Genomic DNA, 25,025 nt, shown 5'->3' with positions numbered 1-25,025 from the left:
AGATCGGCATCATTAGATCTTTAATTTGAGACATTTCTCTTTCTTAATGTAAGCAGTTAATGCTACAAACTTACAAACTTCCCTGTTAATACTTCTTTTACTGTATCCAACAGGTTTTGATATGTTGTGTTTTCATTTTCATTTATTTGAAGAAAGTTTTTGATTTCCTTTTTGATTTCTTCAATAACCCATTGATCATACAGTAGCATGTTGTTAATTTCCAAATATTTGAGTATTCTAGTCTTCTTGTTGATTTCTGGTTCTATTTCTCTGTGGTCTGAGAAGATACATGGTATGATTTCAATCTTTAAAAATTTTCTGACACTTGATTTGTGGCCTAATATGTGATGTAGAAAATGTTCCATGTACTGATGAGAAGAATGTATATTCTCTATCTTGAATGAAATATCCTGTAAATTTCTGTTAGGTCATTTGTTTGATAGTATGTTTCAATTCTGATGTTTATTGATTTTCTGTCTGGATGACCTGTCCATTGATGAGAGTGGGATGTTGAAGTCACCCACTACATTGCATTGGAGTTTATTTCCCCCTTTAGATATAATAGTATTTGCTATATATAACTGGGTGGTCTTGCAGTGGGTGCATATATATTTATGATTGTTATGTCTTCTTGCTGAATGGAACATTTTATCAAAATATAATGTCCTTTTTTTTAAGAATTTTTTTTTGACAGGCAGAGTTAGACAGTGAGAGAGAGAGACAGAGAGGAAGGTCTTCCTTCCATTGGTTCACCTCCCAGATGGCTGCTACGGCCAGCGCGCTGCGCCAATCCGAAGCCAGGAGCCAGGTGCTTCTCCTGGTCTCCCATGGGGTGCAGGGCCCAAGCACTTGGGCCACCCTCCACTGCCCTCCCAGACCACAGCAGAGAGCTGGCCTGGAAGAGGAGCACCCGGGACAGAATCCAGTGCCCCAACTGGGACTAGAACCCGGTGTGCTTGAACTCTTAACCACACCACTGCATGGCAGGTATCAGTGTCCCCAGCAGCCTCCCTCATCAGCACCTCCACATCCAGTGCGATGCTACACTGAGCAATCTCACTTTGCATCTGTGGCCTCTGTAATAGTGGGACCCTCATCAGTCTTCCTGAGGACTAACTGGTCTCAGCCGTACCTCACCTGCTTGTTCTGCAGTTCTGCCAAAGTGGGTTTCTAATGTACGGATCAGATTTTATTATTCTCTTAATGGAAACTCTTCAAAATCCAGGTCCAGACCCCTTAGGTTTGCAGCCAATGTCCTTCGTGAGTAGACTCCTGCTTCTCTCTCCAATTTCTCCTCCCACCTTAGGAAATTATTAGGGCAATGGTTAGGCTTACTTGTCTTTGATCCTGAGTCCTAGTGCCTACTGCTAGTGAATGGTTGTTAAATGAATGGCAGACATCCTTCTTGCAAAACTTTAATTAAATTCTTCTTTTCTAGATCCCAAAGGAAGCAAGTAATTGAATACTATAAACAAGTGATAAAAATCAAGGAAAATGCAAGCACTCTGGTCAACTCCTCACTTGTCCAGAAGCAGCTGAACATCAGCCTCAGTGACACCTTGTGTAAATTAGGTAACTGCTCTGATCTATTTCTAAGAAGGTGACTTTTCCATTTGTTTCTTGTGTGTACCTTGCTTATTTAAAAGTCTTTGTTTTTGAAACAAGTAGCTCCTGTTGCACATACTTTCAACTTTTTTTTGTTGCCTACTTATCTTCCCTTAGTAGGAAAGAGATCTTTTAAACATCTTTCCCTCCCCTTTCTCATTCATTTGTAAACTAAGCTCTGTGTTCAACCATTCCTGTGTCTCACCAGTATGATTTTCCTCCTTTCTTCAAATTCTGTCTTAAGACTTTGTTTATAGAAGAATAACCTTCATGTTATTCCTAAGATACTAATGTAATACGCAGTCAGAAATAACAAGATGGCTTCTCACGGGGCATCCTTGATTTGAGCTATAAAATGTAGGATTCAGTGCCTTAGACCTAACCCAAAGGATTGAAAGCACTTTTCAATTAAATATAAACATTCTAAACTTAGGGATGGGTGTGTAGCCTAGTGGCTAATGTGCCTGTGTCCGCCATCAGGTACCTGGGTTTGATTTTCCCTCTCTTACACCTCTCTACGGTTTACTGCTAATGAAGGTGCTGGGAGGCAGCAGATGTTGGCTCGAGTAGTTGGGTTCCAGCTGTCCATGCAGGAGACTTGGATGGGTTCTCAGCTTTCAAGATTGGCCTTGGCCTTAGCAGGCATTGGGGGAGTGAGCTAGTGGATGGGAGCTCTCTCTGCTCTTGCTGTCTCACTCTGCCTCTCAAATGAATAAATAACCCTAAAGGCTAAAAGTAGAAATTAATAAAAATTGAAGGCTTTACTCTCACCAGGGGGATGGAGTAGTGCCCATTCATCCTTCTTGCTGCTTATTGCTTTTGTTTTCTCCCATTCGTGGGTGTTGTTCCAATTCTTTTTTTAATCAAAACTGATAATTCCCCACAGGTTATTGTGAATACTGGGTTTCTCCTGGCACTGGCTCAGTCTGGTGGACTTTATTTCCCTTTAAGTCAGTCTCCCAGGGTCACTATGGAGGGATGCTGAGGTCTCCTCTCTGCACCTTGCTGTTGCCATGCACCAGAGCACCCAGACCGTGTCCTTTACTGCCTCAGTACTTACTTGGCCCCTGGTCCATGAGCCTGTTCTATATGTAGTCACCATTCTAGTAGGTTCTGTCATTTGCCAGGAGTGTTTCTGCCAAACCTGGAAGTTGAGAATGGAGAGTTGACTGGGAAGCTGGGACAGCAGGCCAGAAAGGCCACATAGAGCTGGAAGGGGTTAGGCAGGATGGGGAAGTCAAGATGTGAGTCCCAGGGGGCAGGGCTTCTCAACCTTTGTGTCTTGAATAAGAATGGGTGCCTGGTTTGCCAAACAGAGACCCGTCAGCCCTTGGGCACGGGTGGAGCCCTTGGGCGAGTGTCTCCAGCTGCGGGTCATTTTGTTTATCCAGTCGAGAAATCCCATTTTCTAAATGCCACAACCAGAAAATTGTGGAGCACTCTCAGGGGTCCTGGTGGCTCAGTGTCTCAGGGCACAGTCTGTACTTCAGCCTAAACAAGTGGCTTTCAACTGCTGGTGGTTCTGATCCTAACAAAAGACTGGCGAAATTTTTGATTTTTAATGACTGAGTGTTATGGGGGTAAAGGGGAGAGTGCAGCTGTCACTGAGTGGGCGGAGCCTGCCTGATGGCCGTGAAACATCATACAATGCCCAGGACAGCAACACCTCTCCTCCCCAACCCCAGCGAAAAATTATCCAAGCCGAAATATCGGTAGCGCTGAGACTGAGAAACCCTGATGGAAACCAAACAAACACTTTTCCCAGCATGTGTGCTTGTACCTCTGTTTTACCATAAAACATGATCGCTTCCAGCCTGCCCACCCGCAGAGGAGGAAAACAGCTTAAGATACCGGATATCAGCAGGGGGAGAACCTTTCTAGTGGTCAGGTTTGGGAGTGTGTGTGTGTGTGTGTGTGTGCTTGTGTGCACACACGTTTCAGTAAAGGTTTCTGGGTTGAGTGAGTGAAACATTTTGCTTACGAAATGCAGGTGCAAGTGTGCAAGAAATGTGTGGCAAGGAGCTGGTCTGTCTGATCTAGTTGCTTCATGCAGCACTGGGAATAACAGGGGTGGACGGGCTCTAGTGGAAGTCTGATATAGTCACTTACTTTCAGGTAAGAAAGCGTCTGTAGTGGTATCAACCACAGTGTTTTTGCAACTTCTTAAACAAGTTTTTGGGGCTTATGTTGTAGTTTAGTGGGTTAAGCTACCATTTGGATGCCAGCATCCCATATCAGAGTGCCTGAATTAGATTCCCAGCTCTGGTTCCCAATTTCAGCCTCCTGCCAGTGCACACCCTGAGAGCAGTAGTGATGGCACAAAGTAATTAGGTTCCTGCCACTCACGTGGGAGACCAGCATTGTTTCCTGGGCTCCAGCCTTTGGCCTGGCTGGCCCAGTTCTTGCCACTGAGGGCACAGGGAGTGATCCAGCGGATGGGAGTTCTCTCCGTGTGTTTCTTAAAAGAAAATAAAACAAAAACAAAAACAAAAACAAAAAAGAAGGCCCGTGTGGCTGGCGTGTGAGAGAGGTGTTGGGGCCAGGCACAGGGCACCCAGAGCAGGACAAGGATTTGAGATGTTTACATAACAGCGGCCTAAAGCCAGTGCAGGGTTTTTGCACAGCAGATAAGTGTCAGGAATCTAGAGTTACCTCTAGCACAGTCTTGACAAGGGATTTCTAATCTAATAGTTGGAAATAATGCTATGAATCCAGAGTCACAAAGGATCCTCTCTCTTTTTTTTTTTTTTAAAACAAAGGATCCCTTTTGACACTCATTTTCTTTTTGCCGCCTCTGCATATTTTGAGCTCTCAAACACCCTGAGCTCCGAGGAGCAGGGCCATATCATTTATTCTTTGTATTGTCGCTGCATCAGAAACAGTGCTAGCAGTATGTAAGTGTTCTGCTTGTGCAGGGAGGCTGAGGAAGTGGCTAAATAGGTTCTGTCTGGGTATTGACACAGTTTGCTTTGTGTTCTCTGGACAGAAGCAAGGCTGTGCTCCAGGCTAACAGTATTGAAAGAAAGAACCCAAAGTGTACTCTACCCTGCTGAAAAGAATCATTTTTAGTTGGCTTTTCAGATTCCATTTTGTATTGTAAGTTAACAAAGATAATTGCTCACTTGAATATTTCGGTACCTTCCTTAGTCTGTTATTACTACCTGTGATACACATATTGTCGCTCCCCCTCTTCGTGGAGGAACGACACAGGACCCTGCGCTGTTCTTTCGTCTGCTCGGCCCTCCCCGGGTTTGCTGCTGGTTCTTCCCGGGTTGGCTACTATCCCTTCCACCTCCGTGGAAGGGCAGTTCCCCCTGGCCACATTCCCCACTTCCGCAGGGGAGCGGCACACCGCCGGCCGGCTCTTCTCGGGGGCTGCACAGGTGTTCCTTCAGCTAGATGTTCCCCATAGATGTTCCTGGTGCATGCCGTCTCTCTCCTCCTTTATAGTCCTCCTCCGCCAATCCTAACTCGGCTGCCCACATGCCGAGTACGCTGCTCTCCTCCAATCAGTAGCAAGTCCTACAGTTTATTAGTTGAACTGGAGGCAGCTGTGCGGAAGCTGTTTACTTCTCTCCCAGCGCCATATTGTGGGAGAGCAGATGCATACAATAAGTCTTAATTCCAGTAACTCAGTCTAGTCCGGTTTGCTCCCCACACATATAGACTACAGCATAGTCTTCCAGGAGTATGAAAATAGGGGCCTTCCAGCCAGTTTTGATAATTAAGACTTTAGTTATAAATACAACATTTTTATGCATGAGATTATAGTAAGCATATATTAAAATACTGAGTTTGTGAGAGGGTAACAAATCTTTTTTTTAAAAAGATTTATTTATTTATTTGAGATGCAGAGTTATAGACAGTGAGAGGGAAAGACAAAGAGAAAGGTCTTCCATCTGCTGGTTCACTCCCCAAATGGCCACAATGGCAGGAGCTGGGCCATTTCGAAGCCAGGAGCCAGGAGCTTCTTTGGGGCCTCCTATGCAGGTGCAGGAACCCAAGGACTTGGGCCATCTTCCACTGCTTTCCCAGGCCATAGCAGAGAGCTGGATCAGAAGTGGTTGCAGCCGGGATGTTAACCAGTGCCTGCAGTGATGCTGGACCCGCAGGTGGAGGCTTAGCCCATTATGCCACAGTACCGGCCCCAGGGGAAATATCTGATTTCTAGGAGTGTGTGTGTTAGCATGTGTGCAACTGTGCACACGTGTTGTTTTCAGTAAGTCTTAAATTTCATTTCTCTTCCTCCTCCTCTCCCACTTCCCCTTCTTTCCTTGCCCCCGCCTTTCATGAAGCATTTATTCATAAATGTCTTTTTCTTTCCTATATCCTTTATAACTCATCTCCTCTCAACTTTGATCCAATTTCAAATATTCACCTAAACCTAATAAAACTATTAAGCCTGGAGATGTTAGTAGGACTCCTGACTCTGAAATGAGGGTTTTTGAGATTTATGTTATAAGCTGCCTCTGACACCAAGCAGTCCTAGAGATCTGCCTCTTTGATAAGCATTGTGAATTCATCTATTGAGAAACCATTTGAGTGGGGAGGAAAGAAGAGAATTGGGCCTTTCTGTGTTCCAGCCCGGCAGGCAGAGTGCTCTGTTCTCAGCTGTTTATTTTGGATGAAGGATGGTAGATGAACATTGTGTTACTTCCCTCTCCCTGGATTTCTTTTAGAAAATAAATGCCAACCATCTCAGTCAAATTTAGAAGGAAGAAAGTAGACAAAGGCTCTGGTGGGTGACTGAGCAGAGTGAGTCAGTGCCTTCTCTGTGTTTAATTTAAAAATGCTCAGCTAGAACCCTGTTCTTTGTAACAACTGGCCCAGGAATCCAAAAGTCAGGCAAGTGACACAGACCGACCTTGGGCTTGAGTTTTAACTTCAACACAAATGTGTGTTCTTTCTCCACGTCTTTAGATGTGGAACCAAGGTCTCTTTCTTTGTTACAGTGGGCCCTCTGACTGGAATTGGATGTCGTCTTTCTCTGGATGCATCGCCCACGGGTTCTGGTTTGGGTTTCTGTAGGGTGATAACAACTGTGATGCAGTCTGTGCGCCGGATCCTTCCAGACTGCTGCCTCATTTCCCCTCTTGGTCCTGTAGCACCGTCTTGCTTACTCAAAAGTTAAAAGAATTAATTCCTTTCGGCAGCTCAAGGTTTTGAGTCTTCCCCAGGGGTTTAGCCTGGGTTCCATAGCAAGCAATTCCCTCTCATTTCACACTCATTCTTATTAATGTGTATTAATTCATTAAGTTAGCTGATTAGACTAGTAAACCAAATTGACTTTGAGTCATGCCAGAACCCAGTCATTGGGAGCAGAACGATGGCTGCAGAGTGGAGAGGAGGCTGCCAGCTGCAGGCATGTGTGTGTCCTGAGCATCAGAGTGCTCTTGGAGGGCCCTGGTTAAGCAACAAGATGCGTGTGTGTGTTCACACAGCTTCCGTTTTACTCATTGTCAGGTTTAGTCATTTTAAAAAAAGATTTATTTATTTGAAAGGCAGAGAGAGAGAGAGAAATGTCTTTCATGCACTGGTTGACTCCAAATGGCCTTGGCCAGGGCTGAGCTAGGCTGGGCCAGGCCAGAGCCAGGAGCCAGGAGGCAGGAGCCAGAGGGTTCATCCAGATCTCCCACATGGGTGCAGGGGCCCAAGGACTTGGGCCAGCTTCCACTGCTTTCCCCAGGAGTGGTAGCAGGGAGCTGGATTGGAAGTGGAGCAGCTGGAACTTGAAGTGGCACCCATATGGATGCTGTCACTACTGGCAGCTGTGTAACCCATTATGGGCACAACACTGGCCCCAGGTTTAATAATTTTCAATGATTTACAAATTTGTAAACAGTATTGGTTGCAAGAAAATGGTAGCTATCATGAGCCTAGAAAACTTTTGACCCTGGAAGGGACTTTAAGAGATCACTGAGCTTTTTTTCTGAAATAATGTAAGGACAGGGTTTTAAAATTTCAGAGATAGAGATAGGAGAAAGAGACAGAAAAGAGGAAAAGACAGTGACAGAGGAGAGAGAAACAGAACACACACACACACACAGAGATAGAGAGATAGAGAGAGATATATATATAGAGAGAGATCTTCCATCTGCTGATTCAACCTCAAATGCATCCAACAGCCAGTGCTGGGCCACACTGAATCCAGGAGCCTAAATCAGGCTCTCCCACATTGGTGGAGGTACCCAGCTTCTTGAGCTACCACTTGTTGCCTCCCAGGGTTTTCATTACAGAAAGCTGGAATTGGGAGTGCACCTGGGACTCAAACCTAGGCACCCTGGTGTGGGATGTGGGTATTCCAAGCAGCATTGTACCTACTGTGCCAAACACTTGTCCCGGTGAACTAACCTTAAAGCTGAGGAAATAGCAGGCATCTCATATGATTTAATTTAACACTGTTTTATATTTGAAAGTCAGAGGTACACAGAAAGAGAGAGAGAGATCTTCCATTTGCTGGTTTACTCCCCAAATGGCCACAGTGGCTGGGACTGGACCAGGCCAAAGCCAGGGACCTAAGCACTTGGGCCATTTTCTGTTGCTTTCCTAGGTGCATTAGCAGGGAGTTGGATGGAAGTGAAACAGCCAGGACTTGAACCAGCACCTAAGTGGGATACTGGCATCACAGGCAGTGGCCTAACTCATTATACCACCGTGCCAGCTCCTATCCAGCACTTCTGATCAGAGAATCCTGTGAATCAGATATAATGATCATTGAGCTTCATGAAGACCAAGTGACATTCCCAAGGCAGCCTTAGAGCTAGGAAGTAGTTGATTTCAGTCTTAGATTCTAGTTCTCTGACCCCCAACTCCAAGTCTTTCCCACCGTCTGTGGACTCTAGGATTTTGTGACCTTGTTGGGGAGACAGGTGCACACAGATACCACGAGTCAGTGTGAAATGACTGTGCCATGTTCCAGGGGTCATAGGGAAACAAGAAGGGAGACTTTGTAGAGAAAGTGACTTGGGCTGTGAGTCCTGGCCTGCGCCTAGGAAAGAGGGTCAGGGAAAGTGTTGTAGGTAAGAAGGATCCGCATGAACAAAGGCAAGCAGAGGTGAACAGCGTGGTGTGAAACTCAGGAGTGAGAGGGCTGGGGAATGATGTTGGAGGAAGCAGCAGAGTTTGGGGCGTGGGCAATCTTGTCTACTGGGCTAAAGGGGTTGGCAGAGATGTTGCTGGAAGATTTTCAGCACTGAGCAGCATGTATAGATTCGTGTCTTATTATTTTTTTTTAAAGATTTATTTATTTATTTGAAAGAGTTACAAAAAGAGAGGAAAAGACAGATCTTCCATTTACTGGTTTGATCTCCAGATAGCACTGGGGCCAGGCCGGAGTCAGAAGCCAGGAGTTTCCTCCAGGTCTCCCATGAGAGTTGCAGTGGCCCAAGCACTTGGGGCCATTCTCTGCCACCTTTCCCAGGCCATCAGTAGGGAGCTGGATTGGAAGTAGAGCAGCCAGGACACAAACTGGCACCTATATGGGATGCTGGTATTGAAAGTGGCAGTTTTACCCGCCATGCCACAATGCCTACCCCTATATCCTATTATTTATTTTTAAAAATATTATTTATTTATTTGAAAGACATTATGACAGAGATAAGGAGAGAGAGAGATGTTCTATCTGCTTGTTTACTCCCCAGGTGGCCACAATGGTTGGGACTCAGGCAGGCCAAATTCCAGGAGACTGGAATTCTATTCAGGTCGTCCATGTGGGTGGTAGGGACCCAATTACAAAAGCCATCTTCTGCGGCCTTCCCAGGTGCATTAGCAGGGAACTGTGTAGAAGTGGAGTGGCTGGGACTTGAACTGGCAGTCAGGTATGTCGTGCCAGCATTCCAAGTGGCAGCTTAATCTGCTGTGCCATACAGCAGCATCAGTTTGTGTCTTAGACACAATATTCTTGTGGCCAAGCAGAGGGTGCGATTGGTTGAGGGGAGATTTGAGGGTTTCCTTGTAACCTGAAATGAGATGCTAGAAATGAAGATTAAAGGGTTGGATTTGAGATTTAGTAGGTGGATTGAACAGGGCTCAGTCCTCAATTGGATTTTGGAGGTGAAAGGAGGGGAACAGTAGAAGGCATTTCTCAGCTTACAGCTATACTGTAGGCCAGAAAACTGGGTGTGTGACGCTGTTGCCATTCCAACACAGGGAGTGCACTGGGGGGGAGGGGGGAATCGGTGGGAGCCTTGATGAGCTAATTTTGGGCATGCTGAGTTGCTGAGTTTGCATTTCCTATCTGAGTGGAGACATTGAGTAGGCAGTGGAATCCTGATACATAACCGGAATAGACCATTTGGGAGTCTTTAGCATGCATTTGGTGGCTGAACCCAGTCGAACGATTGAAAGAGCCAAGAAGAAGATAAGAAAATGTCAGGAGATGGAACCTGGAGGCGTGCCAGGATTTAAGGACGGGGGATGGACTGTGCTGCAGAAAGACAAGGAGAGGTTAGAGGTAGGCTGAGAGTCCGCAGAATCTCAGAGGCCAAGAAAGGAGGTCGCTGTGACTATCAGATTGAGAGGCTATCCGTGTGCCTTGTAACACAGAGGTGACAGGGAACCTTCGATTTCGTTGGTACTCAAAGTCCTGGTTAAGAGAGAACAGTTCTTGTTCCCAAAGGTGGGGGTCTGCACTTTTCCATTTCAGGTCAGTTAAGGGCAAGGCAACTTGGTGGTCATCATCAATAGGGTAATTCAGAAGTGTATTCTGCTGAGTTAGATTGGGGCAATTGAGGACATGAGAGGGAGGCATGAAAATAATTCCCAGAGAAGAAAAATTCCACTGATTGATGGCTAAGCAGAGACAACAGCTGAAACTCAGCCGTTGATTTCAGAAATTTATCAGATTTCCAGAAAAAGCTGCAGGCAATCTGGGACAGAGGCTGTGTCACCTCTCAGTGTTTTAAGGCTTACAAACCTAGCATTCTCCTTCTCACGTTTCCAGATCAACACCCTGACATGCACAACCCTTATACTAAGTTTATAATCAGTTGTATAAATTCAACTCCTTAAAAAGTCTTGTCAATGGGTAAAATGAATAAGTGAGAATCATTTGCAAATTAGGTTGTAAAAATTTTTTTAATTAATTAATTTATTTGAGGGGTAGAGTTACATACAGTGAGAGGAAGAGACAGAGAGAAAGGTCTTCCTTCTGCTGGTTCACTCCCCAAATGGCCGCAATGGCCGGAGCTGCACCGATCCGGAGCCAGGATCCAGGGGCCTCTTCCTGGTCTCCCATGTGGGTGCAGGGGTCTAAGGACTCGGGCCATCTTCCACTGCTTTCTCAGGCCATAGCAGAGAACTGGACTGGAAGAGGAGCAGCTGGGACTCGAACCTGGCGCCCATATGAGATGCTGGTACCACAGGTGGAAGATTAACCTACTGCATCATGGCACCAGCCCCAGTTTGTAAAATTTTTTAACCTAGCACTTTGTAGAGAATTCTATCATTGACAATGGCACCTGGCAACATTTTTTCTTAACTTTTTATTTTGCCAAATTTTAAACCTACAGAGAAATTTCAAGAATAGTGTAGTTAAGAACTGTGTAACTTTACTTGCACTCACCAACTGTTTACATTTTGCACATCTACATTCTCTGTTCCCTTTACACACACACATAGGTTTGTGTTTTTCTGAACCATTTGATGGTGAGCTGCAAACATGATATTTTCATGCATCTCTATACACTTCAGCATGTATCTTCCCAGTACAAGCAAGTCCTAGACAAACACGATACAGTAATCAAAGCCAGGAAACTTAACCATTACACATGACTACAATATTCAGATTTCCCTAAGTATCTGAGTAATGTTCTTTGTAGCTGTTTCCTTTTTGATACAGAATCATATTGAGGATCTTGAAGGGATTTGGTTACTGTCTCTTTTAGTGTGAAATATTTTAGTAGCCTTGTTTTGTCTTTCATGATGTTGATATTTTCTGAAGTGTTTAAGCCACATTGTGCCCCAAGTGTCGTTCAGTTTGTTCTTTTATCCTTTAATTATTTCTTTATGATTAGATTCAGGTTCAGCATTTTTAGCAGATAGGTAACGTTCAGTGCTGTCTTTTGAAAATGTTTTCATCTTTCTCTTTTTGTATGTGTGTGAGTGTGTGGGGGGAGAGCGAGCAGAGAGAGAGGGAGAGAGAGATCCCATCTTCTGGTTCTCTCTTCACATGTCTGCATTGGCTCAGGGCTGGAGCTGGGAGCTTAAACTCAATCAAGGTTTCCCATGTGGGTTAGGCAGGAACTACATCACCCGGGCCATCATTGCTGCCTCCCAGGACATACTTTAGTAGAAATCTGAATTCAGGAGTGGGAGTTGGGAATTGAACCCAAGCACTTCCATGTGGCACGAGGGTGTCTTAACAGCTGGGCCAATTGACCGCCATATCCTTCTCTCAGACAAGTGACTCTAGGAGTAATGGTTACAGATTCTTTTTTTTTTTTTTTTTGACAGGCAGAGTGGACAGTGAGAGAGAGAGAGAGACAGAGAGCAGAGAGAAAGGTCTTCCTTTGCCGTTGGTTCACTCTCCAATGGCCAGCGTGGCCGGCGCGCTGCGGCCGGCGCACCGCGCTGATCCGATGGCAGGAGCCAGGTACTTATCCTGGTCTCCCATGGGGTGCAGGGCCCAAGTACTTGGGCCATCCTCCACTGTACTCCCTGGCCACAGCAGAGAGCTGGCCTGGAAGAGGGGCAACCGGGACAGAATCCGGCGCCCTGACTGGGACTAGAACCCGGTGTGCCGGCTCTGCAAGGCGGAGGATTAGCCTAGTGAGCCGCAGGCGCCAGCTTGGTTACAGATTCTAATATTCTTATTTTCAAATACCCAGCAGGTCAGTTACTGATATTCAACTCTTCTTATCATGTCATGATGGAGGTAGCAGGTTATTTGCGCGGATCATTTAATTTAAGGGCAATGTGCCTGGGGTCTTCTCATCCATCAGTCCATGGAATCCAGTGGTGAGTCTAATTCATGCCTCAAAAAGAAAGGCATTTCTGGCTACTTGTGTGAGACACACGACCGCTTGACAATGTTTTGTCTTTTGCAGCCTTCTGAAGGAAATTCAGCTGGCCAAGGGCAGGAGGTGTTGGCCTCAAGGTGTGAGCCACTGGAGTCGGGAGGGTCCCCGGAGTGACTCCTCACGGTGGGAGCGCTTGCTTAAGTTAGACTACTGCAGCGCACAGAGTTCTGGCTCCGTGAACTCTGCCTTGTGCGCGAACGCACAGAAGTTACAGAAGGCCAACAGCTGGGCCTCGGCACCTCCCGCAGTTTCAGGTAAATCCAAATGTGCTTCTAGAAAGGGGACACAGATCTCAAGACCCCTGATTTGCCTTTCTGCTAAGGAAAAGATCCAGCGAAGAACACAAAGTCCTGTGGACATACGGAACGGCCCTGGGAAGAAAGCCTCAGGACAGAAGGACGAGTATTCCTCCACGATTCTGTCTTCAGGGAAAATGAATAGTTTGGTAGAGCTTTCGAGTCCAAGGAGTTTGTCGGCCAAAACGGAGAGCGGGGACTGCCAACTCACTACCATCTACCACCACCCTCTGCTGGGGCCTCTTAGCACAAATAACCTCTGGGAACCTGGATATGAGCTCATATCAGAAAAGTGGCTTTTCCATAGCCCAGATTATAGTTTCAACCCTCAGAAGTGTTTTTTGCTACAAAGATCTCAAATGGAAACAAGATCGTTGAAGACCTCAAGTGGTATTAAAAAGGAATAAAAATTATTGTGAACTCTTTTGTGCCTGTAGATTTTTTTTCCATCTGTCTTTATTTGGAATTATTTGATGGGGTATTTTCTCCTAAAATATTTAGAAGTGATCATACTCTAGATTTGAGGAGTTCATTGTTTTTAGCCCCTTAAAATATGGTAACTCAGTCTCTCTCTGTAAACTCTGACTTTCAAAAAAATCTTTAAAAAATACAAATATTGTAACTTATTTTAGCTAAAAGAACAATTTTTAAGTGATTCACATTTTTTAAAAAAGCTTTATTTATTTACTTGAAAGATGGAATTGGGAGAAAGAGAGAGAGAGAGGTCTTCCATCCACTCGTTCACTCCCCAGATGACCACCATAGCCAGTGCTGGGCCGGGCTGAAGCCAAGAGCAGGAGCTTCATCGGGTCTCCTGTATGGGTGGCAGGGACCCAAGCACTTGAGCCATCTTCTGCTGCTTTCCCAGGTCATTAGCAGGGAGCTGGATGGGAAGTGGAGCAGCTGGGACTTGAACCGGGGGCCATATGGGATGCTGTTGTTGCAGGCTGCTTAACCAGCTAGGCCACAATGCTGGCCCAGTGATTCACATTTCTGAGGTAGGTAGAACAACTTTGATCTGGTAGTATCCATAGCTTAAAAAAAGTTTAACGTTTTAATGATGTGATTTGCATGCCATTTAATTTGAATTTGAGTTAATTTTCAGCATAAACAAAATCTACACATTGCTGTCACCAAATAAGATATAAATTGTAATAAAGTAAAACCATAATGTTTAAAGTGCCAGAGCTCGTGGATTTGATATCATATCTGTTTTTCACATTTTTATTGTTTCCCATTTTGTTGGTGATTTCTAAAACATTAACCATTGCCTGTTGAGGCTTGCTTATGGGCTACCAACTCCCCTGTCACCCAGCTAAATCCTACAGATCATTTTAGGAAGCCAAACGCGAGCATGGGCTCAGCTTTGTCATTCAGGAAAGTGTATTTAACCTCCTTTCGCCTCAGTCTGCTTACCTGTTAAATGGGAGAAATTAGGGCACCCACGTCTGAGTACAGCAAGACTTAGCAAGCAAATGGTGGTCAGGGGCTGCCACCGGCTGCCCCGAGGCTGCTGCGATCCCTGCAGCCTGCAACGTGGGCATACACGAATCAGTGCCTGGGGCGCCTTGCTCGGGCCAGCTGGGTCCACGGGGCAGGATGGCTTCCCCGGCCGCCCAGCACCCTGCTTTAAGTTCCTGAGGTCGGGGGAGGGGGCACTCAGCCGGGCTGGTCGGGGAGGCTGCTAAGTCTGACAGCCCACGCAGAAATACCTCCTGCTGGAAACACTGCTGTTTCTGTGACCTTTGTGGAACCGTGGGACAGAGAACACGTGCAGCCTTAGTGGGTGAGCGTGTCCCGAGGGTGGACCTCCCTCCCTAGGCGCTGATCTGTGGGGGGCTGTGGCCCTCCAGGCAGTGCAGGGACGGTGCCCATCAAATGTATCGGGGCCTTAAGAGCTTGGCATCATCGCACGGATGGGGGCCTGGGTCCAGCCACCCCCTTCACGTGGGTAGAGGATCGGGTAGCGGGCCTGGATGGATCCCGGCTCTGGGGACGTCCCAGTCAGGCCGGCGCGACCCGGAGGATCTCTAGCCTGCAACGGCTAACGTAGAGAGGTCACCTTGGGCAGCCTAGGCAGGGAAGGACACGGCCCTGCAGCCAGAGTTGGAAGACAGATAGCCACACAAGGCGGAAGGAAGGTACCGCAGGGCTCCGCACGCGCCGGGGTCGCGTGTCGCGGTCATCCCATTCCCGTGGCCTTCGCGCCCCGGCCTTCCCAGGGGCAGGAGCCAACCCCCGCAGTCTGGGCCACGGGCCCCACCTTCCCGACCCAAGCCAAGGCCGCGCCCCAGACCCCGCCCCCGCCCGCCGAGGCCCCGCCCCGAGGCCCCGCCCCTCACGGTCCAGTCACCGCCTCTCTGCCCCGGTCCCGCCCCAGACCCCGCCCCCTCAGGTCCGGTCACACCCCCGCTCTGCCCAGGTCCCGCCCCGCGACGGCCGGAGGGCGGGGCCTCTCTGCCACGTGCTCCGACGCAGGGAGCCGCCCGCCGGCGGGGCTGAGCTGCGGGCGCGCTGGCCCCGCGGGGCCACTCGCAGCGCAGCAGCGGAAAGCATGGCCACGGCGGCGGCGGCGGCGGCCCGCGGGGCTGGGACGAGGGCGGCGGCAGCGGCAGCAGCGGCCTTGCGGGGTGGCTGCGGGGCTGCGGCGCGCGGGCGGCCGCATGCGGGCAGCACCCGGCCCCTGTGCACTGCCCCCGGGGCCGCCTCGGACATGAAGAGCTACCTGTGGGAGCGCTACCGGGAGGCGAAGCGGAGCACAGAGGGTGAGTGCGGCGGCGCCTCGACACCTTCCCGGCGCGGCCGGCCGCGCCCCCGGCCCGCTCCCGACCTCTGGGGCCTTGCATTTGGGGTTCACGGGCCCCCTAGCCCAGCCCCGGGCGGCCCCTCCTTGGCCGGGCGACTCCTGAAACTTTCCAACTCTTGCGTTTCTCCTGTCAGGGGGGGAAGCTGCTGCATTCGTTCCAGGGGTCTTCAGCCAGAAATTTGCATCGGAAAGCGCGTTGGGCTTCCCCGGGGGTGCACTGGCAGGATCCGAAGACGGTCGCCCCCACACTGCCAGGTGTTGAAAAAACCAAGGGTGATAACAGGACGGCCTGGGAAGGGGCAGTGGGCGCCCCGTGCCCCTGCAGGGGCCTGCTGGGCTGGGCGCCTGGCGGCAAGTGGAGGCGCACGTGTTTCTTTTTGGCGGTGGGTTGGGCCGGGCTGGGCTGGCCTGGGCTGGCCTGGCCTGGGGGGCCTGGGGGGCCTGGCCTCCCCTCCCGAGCGCAGAGCCAGTGCTTTCTGGCCAGGTGAACGTGAAGTGGGCCTGGCTCAGGCGTTGCTAAGGGAAGCGGGCGCGGCAGAAAGAGGAACTTGAAATCGTAGTGCGGGGCGCCGAGATTTCCCTGTGAATGCTTCCGTAGCCTCCCAGGGTGGTGCTGTTGCATTCCCATTCAGTGGATGGCAAAACTGAGACGCGAGTTGAAGGGCCTCCGGCCAAGGTCACACTTTGACCTAGCGTCTGTCTCAGCGCACCTCTGGTTTCCTGCTCTGATGCCCCCAGTAGCCGCTGATCACTTGGGAACCGCCGTTGCCAGGGGCGGATAGTAATCGCTGCTGCTTTCATGAAAGATTGCAGAATGCAGAATCGACATTTTAATATTGGCCCTCTTTTTTTCGGGAGGGGGGGAAGCTTGAGGTGGCAGTAAGATGAGGAAAACATATTTGATGATATGACAAGTAGTAGTGTCACATTTTCCCTCTTTTGGCCAGAGGTCAGTTTAATGAAATAAAACCCACTTGGAATAATTTTCAGAAGAGATTCAGAGTGGCTACCGGTGCAGAATTCTATAAGACAGTGGTTTATTTTCAGAGTTTCGCTATGCCAAGAATTTAATTTTGCTTTGAGACTTAAAGCTGTTGTGTGGTGCGGAGAGAAGCCTGGCTTTGGAGACGTTAGGAATTGCAGGTCTTAGAGATGAAAGAAATAGACAGAATTGGTGTAGCCCAGCTTTTGGGTCAGCAGGGTGGTTTTCAGTTGAAATTTTAGCGGAGAGAATTGTGTGCATGCAACAGTAGGAATTAATACCGGGAGATCTGGCTGACCCTTTGCTCAGCTTTCCCCAGTGGTAACATTTTGCAGAACAATAGTACAGTGTCACAGCCAGAGTGCATTGGTGTAATTCTGTTAGAGGCCCCTGGTTTTATTGATACTCCTATGTGTGTGTGTGTTGGGGGCAGGAGGAGTTCCACACAGCTTTATTCCATCTAGGCTTGTGTAGCCACCTTGTTAAGGTGTAAAACAGCTCATCAGAAGGATCCCTCATCTTGTCTTTGTAACCCTACCCATCGCCTTCCCCATGCTCCCCCTTTCCCCTGTCCCTGAAGCGTTATCTGCTGTGTACTTCTAAAATTCTGTCATTTCAAAAAGTCTAGCTGCAGTCATGATACTATGTAACCTTTTGGGATTGGCTTTTTTCCACTGGGCACAGTTGCTTGGAGTTTTAGCCACATTGTTGCATGATTGTATCATTAGTGCTTTCCTTATTGGAGCCAGTTTGTGTGCACCTGTTTAACCACAGTGGGCTGCTTACCCTGGCATCACTCATCAGGGGACATGTGGGTTGCTCCTAGTCTTCTGCTATGTCAGATGAAGCTGCAGTAAACATTTATTCATGGAATGAGTTCTGTGTGAACACCGCGCTGGCCCCAGGGAGGAGATTTTTTATTCTTTGTTGTGTCTTTCCTTTCCCATCCTTCTTTATTTGCCTTTAGTTAGGACTTTTTTTTTTTTTTTTTTTTTTAAAGATTTACTGTTTCTATCTTTGAAAGGCAGAGCATCAGAGAGAGAGAGAGAGAGGGAGAGAGAGATTGATCTTCATCCTCTACCCGTTCACTCCCCAAATGGTCACAACAGCCAGGGCTGGGCCAGGCATGAAGCCAAGAGCTAGGAACTCTGGGTCTCGCACATGGGTGGCAGGGGCCAAAGCACTTGGGCCATCTTCCACTGCCTTCCCAGGTACATTGGCTGGAAGCTGGATCAGAAATGGAGTAGCCAGGATTCAAACTTGTCAGGTCTCCCACATGGGTGGCAGGGGTCCAGGGACTATGACCCTATGGAGTCTGCTGCCTTCCCAGGTACATTAGCAGGAAGTTAGATTGGAAGCAGAGCAGCCAGGACTCGAACCAGGGCCCACATGTGGGATACTGGCATCATAATTGGTGACTTAATCCATACCCCTCAACCCCTACCTGTGTCTCTCAGTTTTTATTTATAGAAAAACTGCGTATTTTTAAATAAACCCTATACATGTTTCTCTTATTGCTTTAAATAAGCATTTATTTGTTTATTAGAAAATCAGAGAGAGAGAGAAGTTCCATCCACTGACTCCCTCCCCAAATGCCCAGAATAGCTGGGGCTGCATCCTGCCATAGCTGGGAGCCTCAACCCTAATCTCCCATCCCATGAGTCACAGAGAACCAAATGCTTGAGCCATCACATGCTACCTCCTAGAGTCTGCATTAGCAGGAAGCTGGAATCAGGAGTGGAGTTGGGACTTGAACAAAGGCACTGGCATTTGGGATGCTGGTATTACAAGTGGCATCTTAACCACTGCACCAAATGCCTGCTGCTCCCCACTGATTAATCTCACATGACTGTGGTCCAATTTTTTTAAAAAATTTATTTTATTTATTTGAAATACAGAGTTACAGAGAGAGGTAGAGACAGAGAGAGAGGTCTTCCATCTGCTGGTTCACTCCCCAGATGGCTGCAATGGCCAGAGCTGTGCCGATCCAGAGCCAGGAGCTTCTTCGAGTCTCCCACATAGGTGCAGGGGCTCAAGGACCTGGGCCGCCATCTACTACTTTCCCAGGCCATAGCAGAGAGCTGGATTGGAAGAGGAGCAGCCAGGACTAGAACCAGTGTCCATATGGGATGCCGGAACTTCAGGCCAGGGCTTTAACCTGCTGCACCACAGCACCGGCCCCAACTGTGGTACAATTATCATAGCTAATGAACCAATACTGCTACATTACCCATAGTTTACACATACTCAGAGTTCCTTAGTTTTGACCCAGTGTCCTCTTTGGGTTCCAGGCTGCTGTCTGCTCTCCTTCAGCTCCCGCAGACTCTAACAGTCGCAGTTTTGAGGAGCACTGGCTCTGGGCTTCATATATCATCCCTTCATTGGAGTTTCTTCTCTTGTCCTTTTTTTTTTGCTTGATCCTTTTGAAAATATCATGTGTATGCATCCTGTCTCAAACTCAGTGCAAAGCAAAGGTTCTTTGTGTTTTTAGGAAAAGAAGCAGTTTTGTGGCCTCTGGCAAACGTGTTAGATGCTGCAGTTTTCTCCTAGAACAGTGATTTTCGACTGGAGTTGGAGGCAGCGGGTTTGTCCCCGGGGGATATTTGGCCACGTATGGAGATGTGGAGATGGTTCTGCTGTCACAACCAGGAGAGGGGTGCTGCTGGCCAGGGTTTCTGTAAACATCGCAAATGTCCCTCAACATGGAATGACCCTGCCCCGAGTGTCAGTCCTAGTACCAAGCTCAAGAAACCCTGTCCTAAAAGGACGCATTGTCAAAAGCCGTCATGCTATTGTCATGCAAAGAGTTTGATATTATGAAAAACTATGTGGGCATTTAAAAATATTGTACCAAAATGGGCTTATGTTTTAATTTTTAAGTTAAATTTCATCTTCCCGTGAATTTGAAGTATATTTGTGTATCTGTGCATGGTCTGTTGTGTGTCGTCTCTGAACTCAATCACTGTGTGTGCCCTTCAGGTGTGGGATGCGAACACTCCTCCTCCTCCTCCAGGAGGCATTGCTTGGGGTTATTTTTGGGCAGTGTAGTGGGTTGTTTTCCTTCAGAAGTAATCTCAGAGCCTGGTCTCTGAGAACTTCCGGCCTCCTGGCTAGGGCTGCAGCGTAAATTAAGTTGTGTGAAGAAGTGTGAGGATTAGTGCGCAGTGGCAGAAGCTTTTACAGGGTGATGAAGGATTTAGTCTGAGATCTAGCTTGGAAGCATTTAATAATCAATCAGAAGTTATGTGGGTAGTGAGGACTGTGGGAGATGGTGATGTAAGCTTAGCAGTCATAAAATAAGCCCAAGACACAGGGACAGGAGTCATTATGTATAAAATACAATAAAGTAATAATCAGCTTAAGTTCCTCAAGGAGCTGCAAGGGGTTAAAGAGATTCTTGAATTAATTTTAAAATCAGACCACCATTTCTCATTGTTCCAGCATCTTCTGAGAGACATGTTTAAAGAAAAGTAGAAGACAGGGGCAGGCGTGTGGTACAGCATGGATAGGTGACGCTTGGATGCCTGCATCCCACATCAGAGTGCCTGGGTTTGTGTCCTGGCTCTGCTTCGAGTCCAGCTTCCTGTTGATGTGCACCCTGCCAGGCAGCAGTGGTGGCTCAAGTAGTGGAGTCTGTGCCAGCCTTGGGGGAGATCTGGAACACTGCTGCTTACTTGTATAACCAGAAATAGGCTTTCTCTGTGTGTCAGGGACCTAGAGTAATGATGTCAGGGTGTGCTTTGTCTTTAGGAAACAGACCCATGTACGCTGTGCCGGCTCACACTGTGCCTACGCACAGGTCTGCAGGGTCTTCCTCAGGCTCTCAGGACTTCGTGGGGGCTCTCACTCTGGTGACCCAGAGCTCATTGGGCCCCTGTGGTGCCCTGCAGGCAAGCGAGGACTGAGCCGTGGTGCCTGGCTTGGGGAGGCAGGGCCCTCGCGGGGGCTGTCTCCAGGTTAACATTTGCATCCAGGATCCAGGCACCATCTTGGAATCAGGATGTAGTGTTGACCTGACTCCCTGTTGACTGTGAAGGTTTCCTCTAACTGGCGTGGTGGCAGCTGGAGGACCCACCAGTTGAAATCCCAAGTTTTAATTTTCCTCTTTCAATGGGGGCACAGATCCTGCATAGTTAAAATTCTGGGTACCATAAAGAGGATGTGAAAGGAGAGAAAATGTACAAGATACATGATAATCGTTTTACCAGCTTTCGAAAGCAAATAATTTTTTTTTAAAGATCTATTTTATTTGAAAGGCAGAGTTACAGAGGGGCAGAGGCAGAGAGAGAGAGGAAGAGAAAAAATCTTCCATCCACTGGTTCACTCCCCAAATGGCCTCAATGGCAGATGCTGAGCCAATCTGAAGCCAGGAGCTTCTTCCAGGTCTCCTGCGTGGGTGCGCGGACCCAAGGACTTGGGCCATCTTCTGCTTTCCTAGGCCACAGCAGAAAGCTGCATCAGAAAGTGGAGCAACCAGGACTTGAACTGGAGCCTATATGGGATGCAACACTGCGCACAATGGCTTTATCCATTACACCACAGTGCCAGCCCCAGCAAGTAAAATTAAAAACAAAAACAAAAACAAAACAAAACAAAAACTCAAACTTGGTGACACATCAGATCTTCTGGGGAGCTTGTTCAAATCAGAAATTCCTGGGGGCGGTCATTGGGTTGGTACAGTGGTCAAGCTGTCACCTCTGATGCCTGCTTCCCATAGTGGAGTGCCTGGCTCTGCTCCCAATTCCAGCTTCCTGCTAGTGCACATTCTTGGAGGCAGTGGGGGATGGCTCAAGTAATCAGGTCCTGGACACCACATTGGAGACCTGGATTGAGTTCTTGGCTTCAGCTTGGCCTGCTATCTGGGGGGCATGTGAGAAGTGAACCAGAAGATGGAAGGACCCTGTGTCTCTGTCTCTGCTTTTCAAATAAAAGTGAATAACAAATTAAAAAATTGAATTTCCATGTCCATCCCTGGAGATTCTGGTTCCTGAGGGTGGACACAGGGCACAGGAAGCTGTGTTTTTGCAAGCTAGAAACCAGTCCTTTATTGAACTCTTAAAGACTTAAGCAGAAATCCTCCCTCCTTAGAAAGTTCTTTTGGACTTTGGCTCCCAGCGATCAGGCAGGTGAGGACGTCTGAAAACCTTTTGTTCTGCATCCTTGTGTGGAAAAAAATACAGGAGCCCTTCTTTTGAATGCATAACTGAACTCTGAGAAACTGGAGAGACATCCCAAGGACTGATCATGAGGACAGAGCTGCAGCTGAGGGAGCAGTCCAAGGGGGCCCTGTCCCGGGAGGCTTTGAGTGGTGCTAGACTGCCTGCTGCAAGGCTGGGCCCTGCCTCCACCACACATGGTGCGTGGTCCGAGACTCCCTTGAAAGTCCAATGGCCTCAGTGCTTTCTTCCATGAGAGGCACAGTGGGACACTTACTTCTCTCTGCCTTGCTCTCGGTGTTTTTTCTGTGTGTACGGGGTAGAGGGAAGTTTGTGGAAGCCTCTCGTGACCTTGTGGTCACTGGCTAGAGGTCTCATGTGGGGTTGGGTTTGAATTGATTGTGCTCCCATGGTCTGGTGATCCCACACCGAGAAAGTCACTGAAAGCAAGCGATTGTGATCTTGAATTCCTGTTAGAAGTAAATGCAGGCTTTTCTTGGAAGAACAGACCTTGAATCCAGGACTCTTAAGATTTGATCAAGCAGATATGAGCTCTCAATGCAGACTTTAAAAATACAGAAAAAAGCCACCCAAAGTGAGAGCCAGTGGACTCAGTTAGTGTGGGCAGGGCTTCAGATACTGGGACTATAAGTGAAAACAGCTTTCACTAGCATCCGATAACATTCAGACTTCTGGAGACATGAAAGATGCAAGTGTGGGCAAGGGTCATGAAGTGATCAGGCAGATTTTAATAATAATATAGGAATTCTAGAAATTAAACTTAATTCTTAAAAAATCAGTGAATTATTTTAATAGGCAAAAGTGAAGAAAAAAATTAACTGGAAGGTGGATCTGAGAAAACTGCCCAGAATGTAATGTCATCGTAGGTGGGTATTATGAAGCAGCTGAATAAATGATGGAGTGAGAGGCCTTACACGTGTCTGGTGTTCCCGTAGGAGAGGTGGGGAAGTGGAGGAGAGGCAGTAAAGAAAGGTTGCTGGGGCTCTTCCAGAGCTGTGGAGGAGGATGCTCAGGTTTTAGGAAGCAGAACAAATCCCAAGCAGGATTAATAAGCTATCATGGATACGAAAGACAAGACAAGAACCTAAAATCAACCAGAAAGACAGGTCCAAAGGCATAGTATTAAGGGTACAGACCATGGAGCACTCATATCTGGGTTCAGATCCTGACTTCATTTGTAAGCTACGTGACCTGGGACAGATGACTGCTGGGTGCCTCAGTTTCCCCATATGTGAAATGGGAATGATCATAATAACACCTCATAGGGTTGTTAGGTTTAAGTGAATTAATAGATGTAGAGTTCTTAATGACCAGTGCACAGTAGGCCCATGTCCATGTTACTACGATGGCAGAGGAATGGGAGAATGAAACCTGCAGTGGGTAAAATCCCCTCCAAGTGCTGAGAGAAAACTGTCAGCATAGACTCCAATACCCAGCTAAGACATCAGTCAAGAATTAGAGTGGCATATGCTGTGGCATAGTGGGCCAAGTCTCCGCCTGTGGCGCCACTATCCCATATGGGTGCTGGTTCTAGTCCCGGCTGCTCCTCTTCCAATCCAGCTCTCTGCTGTGGCCTGGGAAAGCACTGGAGGATGGCCCAAGTGCTTGGGCCCCTGCACCCATGTGGGAGACCCGGAAGAAGCTCTGGGCTCCTGGCTTCAGATCATCCCAGCTCTGGCTGTTGCAGCCATTTGGGGAGTGAACCGATGGAAAGAAGACCTCTCCTATCTCTCTCTCTGTCTGTAACTCTACCTCTCAAATAAATAAATAAGATCTTAAAAAAGATTTGGAATAGGAGCTGTTGCTCTGGTGCAGCAGGTGAAGTTGCCACCTGCAATGCTGGCATCCCTTACGAGCATCTGTTCAAATCCCAGCTGCTCCATTTCCAATCCAGCTCCCTATTACTGTGCCTGGGAAGGCCGTGGGAGATGACTCAAGTGCAGGGCCCCTGCACCCATGTGGGAGACCTGGATGAAGCTCCTGGCTTTGGTCTGACCCAGCCCTGGTTGTTGTGGTCATTTAGAAGAGTGAACCAGCAGATGGAAGATCTCTTTCTCTTTGTCTCTCCCACTCTCTCTCTCTAACTCTGTCTTTCAAATAAGAGAATTAAAATAACAATAAAAAAAAGAGTAAAGCTATTTAGATAAAAACCAAGAGTATGCCACAAAAAGAACTCATTAAAGGAACTTATAAAATGTATATTTATCAGGGAATAAAAGAATGATCTCCAAAAGAGAGTTGTAAGGAGGAAGAGGAGGGGCCGGTGCTGTGCCATAGCAGGTTAAATCCCAGGCCTACAGTGCTGGCATCCCATATGGGTGCTGGTTCGAGTTCCGGCTGCTACACTTCCAATCCAGCTCCCTGCTAATGTGCCTGGGAAAGCATTGGAGGATGGCTCAAGTCTTTGGGCCCCTGCACTCACATGAGAGACCCAGAGGAATCTCCTGGCTCTTGGCTTTGGATTGGCTCAGCTCCAGCCATTGTGGCTATTTGGGGAATGAACCACTGGATGGAAGGCCTCTCTCTATGTCTCTCTCTCTACCTCTCTCTGTAACTCTGTCTTTCAAATAAATAAAAATTTAAAAAAAAAGGAAGAGAAAATGGAGAAAAAAGTAACTGGTAGTCGAGTGAGTAAATGAATGTTGACAATAAATTGTATGGAAATACAATTCAGAAACAGGCAAGAATGAAGATGAAAGAAACAAAAAGCGAGAAGTAGCATTAAATATGATAGAAATAATTCCAAATATATCAGTAATTGTCAGACTAAGAGATTATCCCGTCAGATACAAAGGAGATACAGTCAGTTGCTGTTTATGAGAGATGCCCCCCAAAATAAGGGTGTGAGAGGGTTGAGCTTAATGGAAGGGGGGAGTGATCTTAGGTGCTGACCGCAGAAAGCCAGCAAGTTATTAATAGTAGACAAATATTGCAACAACATTAAAAGGAAATACTATTAACCATAGGAAGGGTTGCAAACTACAGTTCATGGGACTGATTCTAGCTTGCTGTTTGCTTTTTAACTTTATTTGGGAGGCAGAGAAAGAGCAAGTGGGCACACTCCCCCATTCACTGGCTCACTCCCCCACTCACTGGCTCACTCCCCCACTTGCACACAAAGGCTGAGTCTGGGCTCTGGGC

At 47.7% G+C, this 25,025-nt stretch overlaps 2 protein-coding genes across 2 annotated transcripts in view; both read left to right on the top strand.

Annotated features, from left to right (window-relative positions):
- Nucleotides 1-13,355, top strand: part of LOC100355689 (putative tetratricopeptide repeat protein 41) — a 90,353-nt gene extending 76,998 nt beyond the window's left edge. The window contains exons 14-16 of the mRNA XM_089308896.1: nt 1,439-1,572; nt 12,432-12,561; nt 12,651-13,355. Of these exons, the coding sequence (XP_089165022.1) occupies nt 1,439-1,572; nt 12,432-12,561; nt 12,651-13,326 (940 nt within the window). The 3' untranslated portion in view covers nt 13,327-13,355. The remainder of the gene's footprint in view (nt 1-1,438; nt 1,573-12,431; nt 12,562-12,650) is intronic.
- A 2,032-nt stretch (nt 13,356-15,387) lies between these two features.
- NT5DC3 (5'-nucleotidase domain containing 3) overlaps nt 15,388-25,025 on the top strand; it is a 57,536-nt gene continuing 47,898 nt past the window's right edge. Inside the window, exon 1 of the mRNA XM_051845832.3 lies at nt 15,388-15,684. Coding sequence (XP_051701792.1) covers nt 15,474-15,684 — 211 coding nt within the window. The 5' untranslated portion in view covers nt 15,388-15,473. The remainder of the gene's footprint in view (nt 15,685-25,025) is intronic.

Source organism: Oryctolagus cuniculus, chromosome 11, assembly GCF_051225735.1.
Source record: "Oryctolagus cuniculus isolate XC-2025 breed Fujian yellow rabbit chromosome 11, ASM5122573v1, whole genome shotgun sequence".
Lineage (NCBI taxonomy): Eukaryota > Metazoa > Chordata > Mammalia > Lagomorpha > Leporidae > Oryctolagus > Oryctolagus cuniculus.
Note: the sequence above shows the minus strand (reverse complement) of the source record. Positions and strands in the feature narration are given on the sequence as shown.